Below are 15,070 nucleotides of genomic sequence, written 5' to 3' on the forward strand. Positions count from 1 at the left end.
CCCTGGGCACGCGGCGCCTGATTGCAGCTGTAAGGTGCGCAGTGCGCCGAGGGGTGGGGCTGCGCATGTGCCGTGCGCCCGGGGCGGAGCCACACATGCATTGTGTGCCCACTGCCCGGGGTGCAGGAATGGCTCAAGCCAGCCTTACTTCTGTACCCTATCTCCACACAGAGAGAAGGGGATGGAGGGAGCTTAGCAATGCCAATCTCTGTCATTCTCACAAACACAAACTGTCCTACACTCTCATCTCCCAACCCAACACATATGTGCGGGGTTGTTGTTACTTCTTTTACTGCTTGCAAATGGGTTATTTTAGGTTTTTGACTGGTCTGTGTATTTCATAATTTTCATTTCTCTCTTACGCTTAAATTTAATTCTTTGAGGAGTGAGTTCTAAATGCCTAACCTATTGTGGCTGGAGTAATTATCCCTGTGGTAACTGCTGCTCCTAAAAGACATCTCCCTGCAGCCCCTGAGAAAGGCAGAGCAGGGGGTCTCCACATGTTGTTCTTGCCTACAGACACCACTCCTACAGACACACCAGTTCCCATTGATCAATAACAGAGAACCGCAGCCAGTAGGAGCTGTGGGCTCAGTACTTGTAGATGAGGGGCAGCACATGGTGCCATGGAGCCACTGCTTTACATGCCAGCTGCTTTCAGGAATGGCGCAGGACCAGGGCAGGAGTAAGCCTGCCTTAACCCCACTGCTCCACCACCCGGAAGCCATCTCAGTTAAACGGTGCCCAGCCAGAGCCTCCCGCATCCTGAACCCCGTCCCAGCCCTGAACCTCCTGCCCCAGACATGAGTCCTCCTGCATCTTGAAACCCCTCCTGGACCCCAATTCCCCACCCTGGGCTAAGTCTGGAGCCCCTCCCATACTCTGAACCCCTTGGCCTAAGACCAGAGCCTGCTTCCCACCCCCTACCCCAGCCTGGTGAAAGTGAGTGAGGATGGGGGAGGTAGGGAAATGGAGAGAGCAGGGTGAGACCTCGAAGGGGTGGGGCCTCGAAGAAGGGGTGGGGCCTCGAAGAAGGGGTGGGAGGAAGTGGGGCAAGAGTATTGAAGTTTGAGGTAGATCTAGCACTGCACTTAAACTGAAAAAGTGATCTTGTGTTTAAAAATGTTGGAGATCACTGCTCTAAGAGCTGGTGGCAAATCTCTTCCATTTCTGGATCCTTGTCTACCCAGTATAGATGGCTTCCCTGAATCTTAAAATGGAGGAACCTTCCTACTTGATGGGGGTCAGTGATCTCTCCATTCACTCCATTCACTGTTAAGATATCCCAGTCATCACACTCTTGGCACTCATGGAGCATAACAGCACAGCTTTGGGTTGCCTCTTAAACTTCTTGGGCATCTACTCGTTGCTCTCCCATAAAGTCTGAGAGATGAGTCAGGATCACTAAGTCAGGTAGCAGGGCTGGCTCCTCCTCCATTTGGCTGGGGGCCTCATTCATCTTGGCTGGTGCTGAGCATTGGGAGGCTCCCTCCCCAGGATCTGCAACTTCCCCTACACCAGCAAGAGTCGCTGCTTTCAATCAATCTGCTTCTAAAGGCAGAGGGTGGAGATCCTCCGAAGGGAATCCCCACCAGTTTGGTCAGCAGTTCTCCAAAACAGCCCCAGTCCTGCCCAGGATCACTGGATAGGCAAGGGTAGGGACCAGGGGCTCTGCACATTCCTATCTTTAAGGTCACTTGATTATAGGGATAGGCCTTCAAGTCTCCATGCACACACACTCCAGCATAATGGTGCCCTGAGGAGGGCCAGAGTTAGACACCAGAGCATGCCATACCAGGATCTGAGCACATCCAGAATCAATCAGTCCATCTGCTTCTGTCCCATTTATCCACAGTGGGATGGTCAGCTTTGCTGGGTCCTGATGGTGTGCTCATGCATGCAGGGCCTAAAGCTTCCCGAAGTTGCATTTCATGTAGGGGCAATCCCTGGACCAGTGCCCCAAGCCACCACACACAAAACACCAGTCCTGATCTTGGGTGGCACCAGTGGTGTCTTCTCTGGGTGCCCGGGAGGATGAGTTGCAGTGGGCTTTCCCAAATCCTGGTGTAAGTTGGAGCCCTGGCTTAGTCTCTGGTGAAGCCATAGTCTCCCAAATGGTGAGGTGGGGAGATGGTCTTGGTTATGGAGTTGGAGCATGTGGGTACCCCATAACCCTTGAGCCCTACGGGGGCCAGGGAAGGGGAGAGCATGCTCCCTGACCCTGGGGACCTTGAGTAGCTCCATCCATCAGGGCCATGGTGCTCATGGTCACCCTTGGGATTGAAGGGGGTGTCATCCCTGGGGACCTGGCTGCCAGGTAGCTCTCCATCAGTTAGATGGCAGTGGCCACACTAGTAGGGAGATGCTGTACAACCCATTCCTTCCCCCAGAGGGAATCTGGGTACTTGTGTCCTTGTATTTGTCTCTGGCTTCAGACATCTCCAGCAGGCGTTGCACAGCTTTTGAGTGATGAGGCAGGGTTGGGCTCCACTGGGTACCGTTTCCCCCAGAAGCATTATTTGAACGTCTCTTCCAAGATGTCTAGGGCATCAAGGATTGCTGCCTTGATCTGGGCATAGTCCTGAGCCATAAGGGGGGTCTAGTGCATGGTATGCTACTCCAGTCAGATGTGGGGTCAGCATGGCCACATATTGTTCTTGAACCCACTGGGCAACCATGGCCACCTGCTTGAATTTCCAAAAACACATTTGGATAATCATCAGGCCCCATTTTGGCAAGCTTGATAGGAGCTGCTATTGTTGGGATGCTAATTCACCAATTAGCTGTTGCTGGGCCATTTGTTGTAAGAGTTGCTGCTGTTGCTGCTCCTGCTCGGGGCATTTTGTTCAGCCACCCATTTCAGCAGCGGTTCCATATTTATTCATGGGCAGGGCTCACCCCTGCTTATCTTTTTATTTTCCTTTGTTGAATCCTTCTGGCAGGGCTGGGGCTATACCTGCATTCTCCACCAATTGCGGTCAGATCTCTGGTGGCTGAATAGCCTACCAGCTAGACTGCAGTGAGTAAGTAGGCAGGAAAGAGGGGGGGAATTGTCCCCCTGTTCCAGGAACTCCAGGCTGCTCTCTGTTCAAGTCCTCCAGGCTGCTCTCTGTTCAAGTCCCAAGAATCCAGATTCCCCCTTAATCGCAGCTTCTCAGTAAGTTCCCCTCTTTTCTGAGACGTGTGGGGTGGGAGCTTACTTGCCCCCATGGCTGCTGAGTGGACAGGCTCTGGTTCGTGTCCTTAAACCGCTGAAGTGATCTCATGCCTCCTTGCTAGTCAGTCCCAAACTGAGTCAACTTTTCTTTTCTCCTCCCTTCAGGCTTGGCATTGGTTGCAGATACAGTGGGATGGGGCTAGCTGGTCTTTAACCACTGGGACACTGGGACCTCCTTTCTCCACTCCCTCATACTTACACCGTACCATCTCTTTCCTCAGCTGTATCTCCCCCCAGAGCAACTATTTATTTCGGCATGGTTTTGTTGTCTCATTCTTAAATCAGGCAATTAAAAAAAGTTTTAAACAACTGTTTAGAAATAAATTAAACTTTTATTCAGTTTGGCCAGCAACCGCAAACTGCGGCCAATGGGAGCCTAAAGCAGAGAGGACCTGTGGAGATGCAGGTAAATAAGGCACTGGCAAAATTCAAGTTTGATGCAAAATTCAAATGTCTCGTTTCTGCAGTACAAAAAGACTGGCCACTGAAAATATACACACATATATATATATATGCTCTCTCTTTCACTGTACACTGTATTTTTCACGTTACTCAACTCAAACATGTGAGTGGTAATATGAAGAGTTCCTTTTAAAGGTTCTTAGTAGTTCTGAATATTAGAGTTGTAAGTAATTTTTCCTAACCCACCCAGCAGCTCTAACTATAAAATATGTTTTATTAAGTTACTGTTCTAGCTTCTGAGCTACTCTGTGAAGTATTTTTGACAAGTAGAGGCTGTCATTGAAACTAAGCAGCTCTGTTAAATATTTAAAATATGGCTCTCCCAGGAAGAAAGAGAACAAGAGCAGCAGTTCTGGAAGTTTTTCTCAGCTGCTAAAATGCACAATGTAGCAAATATTTTAATATTATCATCTAGGTTCAATTAGGACCCACAACATCACAGATGCTGTCTAAACACCGTGGTAGGCAGTGTCTTTGCCCACAGTGAACTATTTTGTTTTGTTTGGTGTTTTTATATCTCTAATCTGCCTATTTCACTCACTGAGCAAATAAAAGCCCAACTAAACTGTTTCTAAAAAAAAATCTTCAGATGTTAAATTTGAACCTACCAATCAGATAACATAGAGGGGAATAAATAATCTTTTAAAACAAATTAAGATTTGCTAGTCATATCTCTGAAGCATGAGTCATAAGTAGTTTTCCTGGACCTATCAGTGAATTTCTGAATTAACTTTGGAAAATCACTTAGGTCAACATTAATGCTTACGTGAGGTTAAATTTCTTAAATATATAAAGTGTTTTGAAATCTCAATAGGCACATACTAAAGGAGTGCTAAATGCCATTACATGTGTCATTAAAAGTCTGAAATTCGTGGCTTAATCCTATATTTTGTACATAAAAAATTCCCAGGGAGGAGTCAGTGGAAGTTTTGAGTGCACCAGGAATGCATGATGAATATATTTAATTGTATGAGTTTTTCTATAAACCCAATATGAATGTTTTTAAATTTGTCCCCATTACTATCCATTACTCTCAAAGGTAAATAATAGCTATTCAAATAAACATACTGCAATATTTTTTTCTGAACTTAGGGCAAAAAACTCAGTTTTGTGTTTATGCATGCACAGTGTCCTATCTAAACAAATCTCCAAGACTTTGAACAAATGTGGATTTCTGTAGTGGTCAGTTGCAGAAGAACTTTGTATGTGCTAGTTTAAGGGTGGTGAGGCCTACGTTCTTTCCCCCCCTTTTCCCTTTTCCTTATAACTGATGAGCCAGAAGCAAGTCTTTGGGAACATAAACCATTGTAGCAAGAACGAATTGTAGTTAAGGGTGAGAACGCATAAACAATTCTGTTTATCCTAACATACTGTTCATGTAAACAGGGCCAAAGAACAAGTAGAACTAGAACAGAACCAGATCGATAACTAACAGCTAAGCCCTACATCAGCACATAATGAGTAACCCCTGGAAATTTCCAAACTGCCAAACATGGCAGGAAAACTGTATTTAAGGGTGCCTCAGAGCCTAGCAAATCGAACCTCACCGATGGGCTTTGGGTACCGGCGCCTCGGAAGCTGAGATAACCTCCCTCCCACTTTGTCCGCAGCCTACCCGGGGTTCCAGGCTTGCAGGAAGGGACATAAGATATGCTGCTTCTTTGTTATATTGTTCCATTTATGGGGCACAGCTGTTAGCTGTCAGGAAATAAACTACTTGTGTTTGACAGATACCTGTGTGGAGTATTTTGTACTTTGGGAACCCAGTGTCGGACCTTAGACTTACTCTGGCTGGCTACACTTTCTAACAACAAGAAGGCACAACTGTTGGTCCTTACTGAAATTTTGAAAGAAAGCAATGTCTGAGTTATCCAAACACAAAACAAATATCTGAAAATGCTTATAACTGAACAGTGTATAATTTTCACATAAAAAAAGACATGTATGCATTTTTCCTAAACTTTCCAAAATACATATATCACTTTTGAACTGTTATCCAGTTAAAGAAAATACTGTTTTTTAAAAAGTTGCAAGGGTCTGAAAACAGCCATTGAGATTCTGTTTCAGCCTTATCTATAGTCATTGCTGTGATAGAACATTTAGTGATTAATACTTTTTATAAAAATACATTCTTTAATTTTATGAAAGGGAAACTGCCACGCTTGTTAGGTTGCCCTATACTGAAGTTTCCTGGTCTGTAGGTTTTGACTTCAGGATACCAGAGCTACAAAATGTATTTATTTTTGCATTAGAGCCTCACTATTCTGCACTACATGACCACACATAAGACTGGATGACACTTCCCCTTCTAATAAAAATGTCATAGCAAATGTTGTAGTAAGATCCAATATTGGTAAGACTTAAATAAAAATATACTGCAGTACATTTACTGGTAATAAATAATAATAATAATAAGTACTTAGTTCTTCTATAACATACTATGGAATATTAACATACAGAATTAGGCCTAGACTGCAACTATCAAAATAAAAGAACTGAGTATATTTTTCAAAGCATTATCTTTTTTACTGTGTTTACTTGCTAATTTACACAATTTAGCAATAATTAGTGGCTCTCCTAATCATTAGTATGAAATAGGATCTTATATTATATTAATGGACTGGGCTAAGCAATATATAACCTATACTGCAGAAGAAAAATTCTCACAGGAGGAATAATAAGTAAAATTGCTGTAATCTTATTAGCAAAGGGTTAGGTAGCAGGAATGCTCAGGCAGAAGGAAAGAGAGAAAGAGATTGTCTTTCTCTCTCCTATGATGATTTTAGTAGGACCCCAGATTGGAAATTCCCCAGCCCTGCCCAACAGAGATGTAGAAAATTCTTTGTATGTTCACTTATCATGTGAATGTTCATGTTCATGGTAGGCATACTGAGAAGTTGTATAAAAATAAAAAATTATCTTATTGCAAGGGTGAAGTATAACACTACTTGGACTCTCATAATCCAGGGCTGTGTCTACACTGGGCCACTTATTCCGGAAAAGCAGTCGCTTTTCTGGAATAACTTGCCAGCTGTCTACACTGGCCGCTTGCTTTTCCGGAAAAGCAATGACGATCTACTGTAAAATCGTCAGTGTTTTTCCGGAAAAACGATGCTGCTCCCGTTCGGGCAAAAGTCCTTTTCCGGAAAAACTGTTCCGGAAAAGGGCCAGTGTAGACAGCACAGTAGTCTTTTCCGCAAAAAAGCCCCGATCGCGAAAATGACGATCGGGGCTTTTTTGCAGAAAAGCGCGTCTACATTGGCCATGGACGTTTTTCTGGAAAAAGTGCTTTTCCGGAAAAGCATCCTGCCAATGTAGATGCGCTTTTTCCGGAAATACTTATAACGGAAAACTGTTCCGTTTTAAGCATTTCCGGAAAAGGGTGCCAGTGTAGACGTAGCCCAGAAGAATAGCACTCAGTCAGTAACCAAACCCAAGAGAGACAAAGCAGGCTGCTACCTAAGGCGGAGAGTTGTAATTCACCCAATCTTGTTGTAGACTAGCTCATTCCAGGCTGACTTTGATTGCAGGATGAGGAAACTCTTAAAGTGATAGCTTGCAATTCCAACACAGTCTGCAGTATACAAGATGAACAAGCTGCTCCGGTTACTGGGGGCCTCAAAGTTTGAGAGTCTCAGGGTCTTGAGAAAGTCTCAGGCTTAGGAGAAGTCTGACATAGAACACCCTACACTGCCACTTACTAGGAGACACGAGGAGTAGCAGTGGGAAAGCAATTTTTTGGGGCTGTGGAGGATTAGTGTCTCAGTTTTAAATTGCCTTTACCTCCTGCTACTGCCTTGATTGGGAACTTCTGCTGATCTCCCTCCCAGCTATTGCTGATGCCTGCTATTCATAAAGTCATGGACATGTAGCACTGGAAGGGGCCTTCAGATGTAATGAATTTCATCCCCATGCTGAAGTAAAGTCAAGTAAACCTACCCGAGTAGTAGACAACGCAGTTCACCAGGGCTAGTGGGCCGCCGGCACTTTATTTACCTGCACCTCCAAAGGTACAGCCACTTGAAGCTCCTGTTTGCCATGGATAACCATTCCTGGCCAATGGGAGCTGCGAGAAATAATGCGGACTGAGACACTGCATTCTACAGCTACTGTTGGCCAGCAACCGCAAACTGCGACCAATGGGAGCCTAAAGCAGAGAGGACCTGTGGAGATGCAGGTAAATAAGGCACTGGCAAACCACCAAGGGCTAGTCCTAGCAAGTCACATCCAGCTTATTGCCCACCACTGACTTGGCCATCCCTGACAGGTGTTTATTCAACATGCTCTTTTAAAAACCGCAAATTATGGGGATTCCATAACCTTCCTTAGAAGACTATTCCAGAGTGTGATGGTTCCAGACGGTTAAGTTTGGTCAAGTGGTGGGTTTGCAGGCGTGAGCCCTGGCCCCTCCTAGAGGACAGGGCCCTGCGAGCCCACCACCCAGGGCACTTTAGGATCTAACAGGGCCCCTCTTTCCTATCTCACACTAACACTGAGGCAAACCCCTAGTGGGGTCCAAGTATACGGACAAGGCCAATACAAAGGCGGGGGCGGGGGTTAGGGGAACCTGGGCCCGCCCTCTCCACTGGGTCCCAGTCTGGGGCCCTAAGGGTTTGGGGCATTAAACCCCTACCCAACTGACAGGATTTCTCCCCGAAGCACGTCAGCCTACGGGCGCCAGAAGTGCTCTGCCCCGGGCTCCTTCCTATCCCCCTCTTGTTCACCGGGCCTTCCAGCGGGGTCTGCCTTGCTTACTGCTCCGTCGTCCCTCCTCGATCCTGGCTTAGGGCACTGTCCCTCCGGGTGACTCCCTCTGTTCCTCCACCTGGAAGGAGTAAAGCGTGCTCCCTGGGGCGCCTGGCGACTCCAGCCGTGTGAGTCGTCCTGCTGCTTCCTCCTTCCGGCCTTTTCAACTGGCCCATCCTGGTACGGCACAGGACGTTGCCCCGCCCCCTCAGTGTCCCCCCGTTCGGGGACACTGAGTCCGGGGGTTGGAGCTCCACCCGCCCTGTGATGTGGCAGTCCGCCAGCAGTCCTGCCTCTGTGGCTGACGGCTGCCTTCTCCCGGCGCGGCCTGGGCCCCCTCCGGACCGGCGGGGCTGTCCGAGCACTGCCGGGTTCGGTGCCAGCCCCGGCTGCCTCAGCGTCCCGGCCACCACTCCCCAGCACAGCACCGCCCCGCCCCGCCCCCATGTCTGGTGTGCAGAGGGCCCCCCACCGGGCTCTGCGTCAGCTCCTGCCGGTCCGGCACACCCGCTGCAATTCCCTGGTGCGGCACCATCTCTCCCCCTTGCCTCAGTCGGCCCGTCACACAGAGCTAAACAACATTTATAGTTAGAAGGGATTTCCTAGTATCTAACCTCAAGCTCCAATGCTGCAGATTAAGCCCACAACTTCTTGTCCTGCCTTTAGAGAACATGAAACAATAATACATCTGTCATGCCCACCAAAGCTTTATGAAAATTGGCTTATGAATATGCATACCTCAAAGATGCTTTAGGCAAAATGCATCATGTAACATATCATTTTTAAAGTTACAATTTGTTGAATGTGTATATTCTATTTCTGTGCATATATGTGAAGTTAGAAATATGTATGTAGTCTTGCATGTGAAGTTAGAAATATGAAGTGTGAATTTGTTTATAATTTTATATGTGCTAATGAGGGTCATTAGTAATATTCTAGAAACATAATGGCTCAGTACTCAAACCAATGATCTCTGAATGGCTATGTTTTTCCTATAAGCCTAAACTGTGGTGGGTCCAGGCAAGACCTGTGGCAAGGCCACCTGATGCTGGAACCCATTTTGGATCTTGTACTTTTCTATGCAAGATGAGACAAGTTTGAAATGAACACAAAGAATTCCTGCATTGCACAAACGGGATATAAAGCTGGGAAAGCAAACAATAGGCAGTTGTCAGATGATAGGAGACCTCCTCTATCAACACCTCAGATTATGCCCAAACTATGAGGATGCCTAGCTTGTGAAAAAGATGATTAGGACTACTATTAGGGTAAGAATTTGCAAGTAACAAGTTTCTTAGTGAGACTTAATTGGCATGTTTTGTTTATTTTGGCTTAGTAATTCACTTTGATCTGTTTTCAATTGCAATCACTTAACTCTTACATTTTATACTTAATAAAACATTTTTGTTTATTATCAAGCCCAGTGTAAATAATTGTTGCCAGAGGAGGAGGGGAGGCACAGCTGTGCATATTTCCCTTTCATCTTATGAGCTTTCTCTGTTTAAAATTTGTATTCAGAATAAGACAGATTTGTTTGATGTTTTGGTCCCTGTTGAGGGTTTTGTTCCTGGATACTGTGTAGGCCCTGTAGCTAAGCCCTCCCAGAGCTGAGCTGGGTCAGTGTCTGTATTGCTCTGCTGGTGGGGTGCATTGGCTAGGGTTGACCAGAGTTTCTGGCCCAGCAGGACAGGGTAGTGGGGAGCCCCAGAGGGCAAATAGGCAGGCTCAGTGGCATGATCAGGACACTGGTGACTGGCACAAGGGAACCTATGTTACCAAAACCATCACATCACTGCCCTCACTACTCCTCACACGTATCAGAGGCAACAGTGCAGAGGGGGCAGGTGGAAGCTTTTAAGACAGCTCTCCACACATCGGCTCCCACAGAGCTGCTACTCCCACCCCCACTGCTGCCTCACAAAGAGGCAGCTGCATAGTGTGGGGGAAAGCAGGAGCTGGTGTTCACAGGGAGTCAACTTAAAAGCCAGCTCCCCATGAGTGCTGGCTCCCACAGAGCTACCTACCCCTGTGCTTTTGCCTCTGATACAGCTCCCTGTGAGCAACAGCTTTTAAGCCACCTCTCACTGCATCCCTCCCCATGTAAATATGTAACCACTGAATATTTCAGCAGTTGCACATTTACAAACATAAACACATTTTAACATCCTTAACTAGACCTGGAAGGAATCTTGAAATGCCATCAAATCTAGTCCCCTGCACTCATGGCAGGACAAAGCACGATCTAGATCAACCCTGACAGATGTTTGTCTAACCTGCTTTTAAATATCTCTACTGATGGAGATTCCACAACCTCCCTAGGCAATTTATCTCAGAACTTAACCACTCCGACAGAAAGTTTTCCCTAATGTCTAAAAAACTTCCCATGCTGCAGAGCAAATCCATTGCTTCTTCTCCTGTCATCAGAGGGCAAAAAAATAAATTTTCTCTCTACTTCTTGTAATGCCCTTTTGTGTCAAACTGTAAGTAAATATAAGATTTTTAAAAAGCCTGCAAGATGCAGGACCAGATTATGAAAACTGGGATTGTACTATCACTTTTTGAATAACTTTTTTTTTGTTATGCATATAGTAGCTTTCTACAATTTCATCGGGCCATGCTCTGTTAAAGAAGACAATTAACTCATGCTGCGCGTGTCATTTAATTTCTCTCAAGATAAAGCTACTTAGCGTGGGATTCACAAAAATATTTAGGCACCTACCTTCCTATTGCTTTCAGTTGAAATTAGGTGCCTAAATACTAGGGCTGTCAAGAGATTAAAAATCTTAATTGCGATTAATCATGTGATTAAAAAAAATAATAATGATTAATCATGTAATTAATCATGTGCAACTCCCCTTTGAAACACCACAGTGGCATTTCAATGGGGCAGCACTGCATGGAGCCTGGAATCAGTTGGAGTTCCCAGCTGACCCCGGGCTCCATACAGCGCTGCCCCTTGGAAGCACCGCCACGTGAGCATTGTAAATCATCGGAGGGACACAAACAGATGTAAACTCAGCTCCCCCACCCTAAAAATTGTTCCAGTGCCATTGTAAAGCTATCAAAATTAGGCCATTAATTTTTCTGTGCCAGTGTACCAAAACTGTAAATGAGGATGATAATAATTCCCTATATTACAGGGGTGTTATGAGGATAAATTCACTGTGGCTATGTCTACACAACAGACTTCTTGAGCATCCACACTGCAAAAGCGCATTGACAAAGCAATGCACTTTTGCGCAAGAAAGCATCCAGACTGCATGGACGCTCTCTCAAAAGGAAACTGGTGAGAGAGGGAAGCTTCTTAAAAAAGAGCTCTTTGTGGTTTGAAAGTGTGGCTGTCTCACCAGCAGAAGTTAGCCCCATGAAAGAAAGTATCTTACTCACCTTCTCTCTCTAATATCCTAGGACCCTCATGTCTACGACCATACTTCATTTATCAAAAGTAGTTATAGATTAGTTGTTTGAGACTATGGACCTGATTTTGATTTCAGTTATATTGATGCAAATCAGGAGTGACCTCAATAAAGTGAAAGGAAATATTCATGTAAAGCCTGTGTGAGAGCAGAATCAGCTCTTGTTTGTGTAGTCAGTAAGAACATATTCTAAGAAATAACACAGAAAAGATTCCAATAGGAAGGAAACATCACAGGAAAAAACTGATATGTGAGGGCCACACAAAGCTGTTACCTAAAATTGACTTGTTAACACTACTATAGTTATATGGCTTATTAAACTCAAAGCCATCATGAAATTTAAAACATCTGTCCATTAAAGTAATACTGTATATATGGTTCTCCAGCATATGTCTTCAAATTAACTTTAAAAATGAGGATCCTGTCTAATATTTATGCAAAAAAAATGGCAGAACACAGGTTATTTGGTACATTACTTTTAGATTTCACCAGTGATACAGAAATTGACTTAACTATGCACTTTCTTCTGAAAGTGGTTATTGTGCATTTTTATTGGAAACCCCAATAACCCTTCTTAGGAGTCCAGAGAGTTTGTATTAATTGTAGGTAATATACAAGATGATCTGATTCCTGTGAGCCATTTGTATAGAGCTGATAGGCTATGCCCCCAGTGCATTCCTGTTCTAAGCTTCTCCACTCCAACAAGCAGGGCTGTCTTGGCTCAATGGGGGTAGAGGGACCCAGACCCCCCTCCGAAAAGGTAAGCCCCTCCAGAACCTGTTTCATGGGGGGAGGACGACGATTCAGAGAGGGGTTCACACCGCTCCAGAACCTGGCTTGCGGGGCAAAGGTTGGAGGGAAGGCTCAGCCCTGCCCGCGCAACATGGCTCGCCTAGGACGGGTGGAATTGGGGCTCAGCCCAGCTGCCCACCCCCGTAAAGGTCTCCCCCCCCCCCAAGCCGGCTCACACGGAGGGGCAGAGATGGGGTTCAGCCTTAGCCCAGACCTAAGCTCAGTCTCTCTCCCCACCCAAGTTCGCTCCTCTCATCCACGCTGCAGCCCCCCGGGGCGAGCCTGGCTGCCCCCCGGCCTTGGTCGCGCACTTTGAACCCGCCCCCACACGTTCAACTCGCCCGGCCTGTCAGCCCCGCCCGGCGGCTGGCTGGGGCCGCCCCAGGCTCTGCGGCCCCGCCCGCGGGAGGCGGCTCCCCTCGGCCACCGCCTCTCGCCCGCCGCGGGGTCAGAGCTCGGGGGCAGCGCCCGTCAAGATGTCGGTGCTCAGGGTCGCCCGGGTGAGGAGCAGGAGTTGGGTGGGCGCGCGGGGAAAGAGAAACAGGCCGGGCGGCGGGGAGCGGGCCCTGGCCGCAAGGGGCGGCGCGGGGCGGGACGTGGGTCGCCCCGGCCGCGGAGAGGGGCGGCTGAGGGGAACCGGCGGGCCAGGCACTGGGGGCTTGTGGAGAGCACCCAGGCTCATGCGGAAGCGGACACGGGTCGGTTCCGAGGGGAGGTGCAAGGGCCGGAGCCTGAAGTGTGGGGCGGGGGCCTTGCAAATGTGCGTTGTGGCTCGCGGGGGGGGGGGGGGGTGCAGGTGACGGCGATGAGAGCCTCGGCTTCAAAGAAATGGGGAAGGGGAGGAAAAGCTCTGGCGCCTAGGCGGGGGCAGGGAGGGATGGAGTCTGGGGCAGAAGAGCCACCGGGGCTGAGGGAAGGGAGACCCTGGATATAGGCAGCGGTGAAAGTCACTTAACTTTTCTTTCAGCAGGGGTGGGGAACCTTTGACGGGTCAGGGGCTGCTAACCCACAGAGATACCAGTCAGGGGTCGCACAAAAGTGGGACCCCCCCACCCAAAGAGCGCGCCCTCACACACACATTGCACAGAACGCCGGGACGTGCTAAAACGCTGTTCTAAAAATGTTTTTAAAACCCTTGCAGATGTCCCAGCCAGAGCAAAGCCTCTGGGGCTTGCCTAGCTGTGGCCACCTGAGGGAAGGGGTTCTGGAGCTTGCCTAACTGTGACCACCCCTTCCTCCCTAAAGGCATCTCATGTAGGGAAGTGGGGGGGAAGGGCTTCCCTTCCCTCCCATTCTTGCAAGGGATCCCCCCTTCCCCCAAGTCCCGCATGCCTTGGTGTTTTTTACATTCATCCTACACACTAACAAAACATGTAGTGGATCCTGAGCATTCATCAGATGACCAGATTTCGTTAAGAAGGAATTGCTGGCAGTGTGTGGCTAGCTAGGGTTACCAGACACTGCTCTTTGCTGCAGCCAACCTATTGCAGGGAAGGAGTTCTGGGGCTTGCCCAGAAGTGGCCACCCCTTCCTCCCTAAAGGCACACATACAGGGAAGGGGCCGGCAGGGATTCACCTTCCCCTCCCCCCTTCTCTCCAGTCCTGCATGCCTCCTTAACTGTCAAGATTCCAAAAACTTTAAAAATAACAAATAATCTTGCAGCACCTTAAAGACTAATAAAACATGTAAGCTCTGATTAGATTACATCACTCTGTTTACAGAGGGATGTAAATGAGGCACTTTGAAAGTGAAAATGAAGCCGGTATTTAAATATCGTGTGCTTCATTTGCATAATCATGTCATGGTGCTCTTTCGAATATGCGCCATTTCGAAAGTAAAACTGCGGTCTACACGCTGTTCTTTCAAAAGCAGCAGGCTTTTTTCGAAAGACCCCATAAACCAGGCATATCCAAAGTCCGGCCCGCGGGCCAATTGCGGCCCGTGTTCCGGTTTAATACGGCCCCACAGGTAATTTGGCAATATCTATCTTTTATGGCCCCCAACGAATCCATATGTATTGAGATGAATACATTGTAAAATCTCAGTTAATGTCAGTTGGTCTAAATCAGTTATAAATATATTTGGACACAACATGTATATTTGGTGTTATGTTCCTGTTCATATTTTTTGAACTTAAAAGTTGACAGACAACCTTTATTACCAATAATATGTAATGTACTTTACAATGTTCCTGACATATTTCAGCTTCCTGGATTTTTGCATCCACTTACTCTTTGTGCTCCATATCCAGATATGAAAGGCAGAGTGATTTAACACCTGTTTAGATTTGTCATCCATGTGACGAAATGAAAAGTATGCCGTTTGCAATAAGCTTTGCATAAAATAGTTAATTTGCATTTAATTTTAATGGTTCAAAGAATGTCAGGCAAAATGGTCGGCCCTCACGCATGTTCACTTCATCACATCTGGCCCTCT

At 46.9% G+C, this 15,070-nt stretch overlaps 1 protein-coding gene across 1 annotated transcript in view; it reads left to right on the forward strand.

The window, feature by feature from the left end:
• The first annotated feature begins 12,977 nt into the window (after positions 1-12,977).
• ACADM (acyl-CoA dehydrogenase medium chain) overlaps positions 12,978-15,070 on the forward strand; it is a 53,258-nt gene continuing 51,165 nt past the window's right edge. The window contains exon 1 of the mRNA XM_075936274.2: positions 12,978-13,133. Coding sequence (XP_075792389.2) covers positions 13,110-13,133 — 24 coding nt within the window. The 5' untranslated portion in view covers positions 12,978-13,109. The remainder of the gene's footprint in view (positions 13,134-15,070) is intronic.

The sequence above is a fragment of the Pelodiscus sinensis genome, chromosome 9 (assembly GCF_052426305.1).
Source record: "Pelodiscus sinensis isolate ZL-2025 chromosome 9, ASM5242630v1, whole genome shotgun sequence".
Classification (NCBI taxonomy): Eukaryota; Metazoa; Chordata; order Testudines; family Trionychidae; genus Pelodiscus; species Pelodiscus sinensis.